Source organism: Perkinsus marinus, assembly GCF_000006405.1.
Source record: "Perkinsus marinus ATCC 50983 genomic scaffold scf_1104296965964, whole genome shotgun sequence".
NCBI classification, from domain to species: domain Eukaryota; phylum Perkinsozoa; order Perkinsida; family Perkinsidae; genus Perkinsus; species Perkinsus marinus.
Genome location: NW_003204134.1, coordinates 114,164 through 118,433, shown reverse-complemented (window position 1 = coordinate 118,433; position 4,270 = coordinate 114,164). Strand labels below are relative to the sequence as shown.

At 51.4% G+C, this 4,270-nt stretch overlaps 2 protein-coding genes across 2 annotated transcripts in view; both read right to left on the bottom strand.

Moving 5' to 3' along the window:
* Positions 1–176: 176 nt before the first annotated feature.
* Positions 177–779, bottom strand: Pmar_PMAR028521 (hypothetical protein; the record flags this gene model as incomplete). Its single annotated transcript, XM_002769378.1, has 4 exons — positions 177–247; positions 281–383; positions 438–571; positions 620–779. The coding sequence occupies 4 exons, from the start codon at positions 777–779 to the stop codon at positions 177–179; spliced, it is 468 nt and encodes a 155-aa protein (XP_002769424.1).
* Positions 780–4,195: 3,416 nt separating this feature from the next.
* The window catches only part of Pmar_PMAR028520 (2-methylcitrate synthase, putative), a gene marked incomplete at both ends in the record, with an annotated part of 1,942 nt that continues 1,867 nt past the window's right edge, over positions 4,196–4,270 (bottom strand). Inside the window, one exon of the mRNA XM_002769377.1 lies at positions 4,196–4,270. Coding sequence (XP_002769423.1) covers positions 4,196–4,270 — 75 coding nt within the window.

Sequence of the window (4,270 nt, the reverse complement as noted above, 5' to 3'; positions counted from 1 at the left end):
AAGCCTGCACAGTAGCTCACGTGATTCCTTACAGCCCATTACTACTACTACCTGTAATGCCCCCGTGGACATCAAATGGAGGTTTACGAGCGAGTAGATCGAGAAGTTTAGCACCGTATCTGACAATGAGGATGAACGCACACAGCGAGTGATGTATTACAATGGATGAGCAGGATCTAGATAGAGGAAGCCTTGCCATGCATAATAGGGTGTTCGCCGTAATCGACACTCATAACCTGCCATCTTCCTAAGAGCCATATATGCCTCCAATGAGTACTACCAGCATGCTCGAAGTTATAGACATCGGGATGCCTGTCAATATCCTCCTCGGTAGCTGGGTAATGGACTAAGTCATCCCTCCATGGTCCGGTACATTTAGACACCTATCACAAATGATGACGGTCTCATCATAAGACGGTTGTTCACATAGTTATTACGAATGCATCGAATTGATCTCGTTGTGGAGTAGTGAGTAGCTCCACGTTGGATTGATTCCTCATCAGACTAAGCTCCTTCTCCTTAATCATCAAAGCATCATCATCATCGATAGTAGAGGATAACGAACGAAGACCTAAGAATACCAACAGCCATGTACATGATAGATTATCATGTGTATAACCTTCTGTTGCATGGGGACAACTCTTAGGTCGGTGACTATCATAATCCTTCGTCACCTCATTATCATCATCACTCGAGCAATCAGGGATCTTCAATGATACTGCTACTCTGTATGTAGGCTTGCTTCGAGAGGATGTCGACTCAGATGTACTTGCTTCCATATTCAAAAATATAAGACTACCACTACTCGCTGAATCTGCGCATATCACGTCATATTGAGATTTTATAAAGTAACGGTAAGTACGCAAGATTCATAAGGAGACCAGAGACTATCATGATGACCAAACCGTCATTCGATATGCTAAATTCAACATCCACTTCACCAGGCAGCCAGTTTTGGCTGAGTACAACAGCGGCATCCAAGCGTAAGAGATTGAGGAGGTTACCCATCCTTCTTCTCTTATTACAGACACCAAATCGACACCATGCCGGTCCATATCCGTAGCATACAGTGAGCACATCGAGACATCTAAGCCTAGAGTGACTGTAAATGAAGGTAGAGCATCTTATCCTGCCCCGTTAGGAACCTTCTGCGTGTGTAGAATTAGGGCCGATACCATTCGAGGCATCACGACAAGAACGCCTCCTCCTCTCATACTCGCGGTCTACTCCGGGGCCTGCCGTACACCAGCAACATAATGAAGAAGAGAACATACCCTCGATGGTAAATGCCATCAGCCGGCCCTTCTACTCGACACCCAATACATCGACGGTCCAGGTTCGGCCAACCTTCCGTACCGCTCCCATAGCAATTGAGTAGAGGAGCACTGTTGTGTTTCAGGAGAGGCTGATATCATATCTACTGCCCTGAGAATACCACTGGATACTGGGGTTCGCCCTTCTCTAGCTTCTCGTACTAAACCGATTCCGCCTATAAACTTCGATGAGGCCGCATTCGAAAGGTCCCCGCTTCACACTCGCCGCGTACTCGATCGGCGGTGCGGCTTAGGTATTTCCGTACCCTCGCTAGCCGATCGGGAGGTCAAAGCACCACGTGTACTCCGAATAAAACTAGGAGAGATGATAGTGCTCACAAAGTAACTACCGCTAGAGCCTCTTCGATAGACTTCATAATGGTAGGTCCAAACACGAATGCCCTCAGCCACTATGGTACCGGAGGCCGCTTCCTGTACGTCGATACTAGCTACCCGATCGGGCATGGTAGACCGATCAACCTCTCCCATTAAGTGGATGAGGGATGCAGGGAGGAGAACGATCGGAGTAGACAAGGCAACACTCACTAGTCCATCTGGTCTGTACAATGGGGAGCTTGGAATGGGAAGCAGACCAACCCACATCAATCATCATGTGGGCTATCGTGAAGGCGACACCTCCGATTGGACTGGAGAGAGCCGGGGGGCTAGTCCCAGGAGTCCCATGGGGCTCCGACCTAGCCCAGCCGACCGTGATGATCTCCTCGAGTCGGAGGGTCGACCGAGAGCCGCGTTGACTGTGGACGTACCATCATCCTCTGATCACGAGGAAGGGCCCGATGGACGGGACCATACCTGGGTGGAGGTTTGTCTAGATGAAACCCCAATACTAGCATTATTCTCAGGTAACCGATACCACTGCTCTCAAGTCCCCTACCATACCTCTGGTAGAAGTAGAGGATCTAGTAGTATCAGTACTGGAGAGGTGTCTCAAGGATACCCCTCGTGGACATCATAAGGGGAGATGTCCAAACGTGGACCGCAGAGCAGCTCGTCGGTACACTCGTGATGCAGCTGCATCTCTACTGGCTGAGGTGGATAGAGGCCATGCTGTTGCCGCTCGTCCAGGCAGGTGATCGAAACCTCCGCACTCTTCCCTTCCTCAAGTATACGATGTAGTCCCATGAATCGATCGTGCTCGTCACAGCATATGAAGCGGGCCCGGCAGCAGACACGGCCGTCGACGTCACAAGGTGAGACGGATGAGGAGTTGGAGATCCGGAAGAGGAGGGCATCGAGCATGAGGGAGACGAAGGAGGAGAGGGAGAGGAGACTCAGTATGCAATTCTAATGGGTCGGATTGTATTGGAAAAACTGTTGCAGGGCTCATACATCGGCCTCCTCGAACGCCTTCCAAGAGAGGGGAGTCCATTGAGCCCGCTGGGGATGCGGGTGCCAAAAAGGAAGTGGAGGAGGAGGAGGAACGGCGGTCCAAACACGGCATGGAGGGATGGTGAGTATTGATGTCGGTGCAAGAGTGGGGCTTGCAGCAGTAGGACCGCAGGTACAGCTTGAGACGGGCACGGAGCCTTGTGAGGGAGAGGGCAAGGAAGGAAGAGTTAGTGCATGCCCGACAGGAGACGACTGCAGCCTTGGCCAAGATCGAAGCTGCTGCCAGGCGTCGGGTAAGCAGCTACTCAATCATTCACTACGTTGATGGTAGTATGGACCTCGCAGGTGGACCGTCAGAAGGGACGAGTACCCAGCCACATAGTACCGCGGCGATACTCCACAACTCCACGTGGTGATGCTAGAGGGCCCAGGAATACCTGTACGACCGGTAGCCATACTGTTGTCTGTAGGGTAGGCCTGAGCCCATCAGACACTACTGTGGAGAAGGGGATACTGAAAGGGATCTCGGACAATGATGAGGACAGCCTCCTCCCATCGACTGGGCTGAGCCTTTGTCTGGGGGAGGTATCAGCAAGCCTGTCCAGAGGTGCCATATCGACCAGACGAAGCTCATCCTCGACCAGAGAGAAAGGCTGCAGTAGTAGGCTATATTGCCTCACCGATGCTGAAGAAGGGCCCCACCGGGCCACCGATGAGGACGGTACGATCGCCTCCGTTTGGAGGCGACAGTCTTCGTCTGCAGGCGACTTATCTCCCCCTCGGCAACTGGGAGCCTTTGATAGTTCTCATGCGGTACATGACAGACTCTCAGCTCAAATGGATATGCTTACTCGTACCTGTTCACCGCACGCAGAAGGCGGAGGCTTAGAACAGGACTCCTCATTAAAGGGGGGATACATGCGTCCACCCTCCCGTGGGGCAGAGTCCTGGAGGCCATTAGGGGAAAGTGAATGGATGGCGAGGGAAGGAGGCCACTACTCTGAAGATGGAGATATCACTCAAACACGTGAGGATAACATTAGACCTCCAGGTAGCTTCCATTAGCATTGATATGCAACGACTCGTGACCATTTCTTCACTCAGCAGCATTCCGGCCGCTCTCTAGGGAAGGTTGCTACGCGAACGTGCCGCTATCTCCTCGTTTACAAGATAATCACAGAGATCATGATGAGGTTCTGGGTTCTCGAGTGAGTATTTACATAAGGCAACCATTCTAAGCATGCATGGTCAATTGAACCTGGTCCCAACGTATGCCTGTTCAGAATGACAGCATTAGTTCGAACACGTGGGACTGCCACACTCACGGCATAGCAGTTTATGAACCTATCGAACGCTCGCGCGACAGGGAAGATTCAACTCCATCTTGTAATGGATACGGCATGTTTCTCAACTTCATCAACCATCTCAAGCAGATGATCTCACGGCAGAGCAGTCACCGACTACATCATCGATCGAGATCATAGGATGCGAAAGTGTCACGAGCATCGTAGACGGGCTTCGCTCAGCATGCCTTATGTGTTCTTCTCCAATAGGATGTTGATATCTCCCCGGATGCAGCGGAACCTTTGCTCGACTGTCCTCGAGAA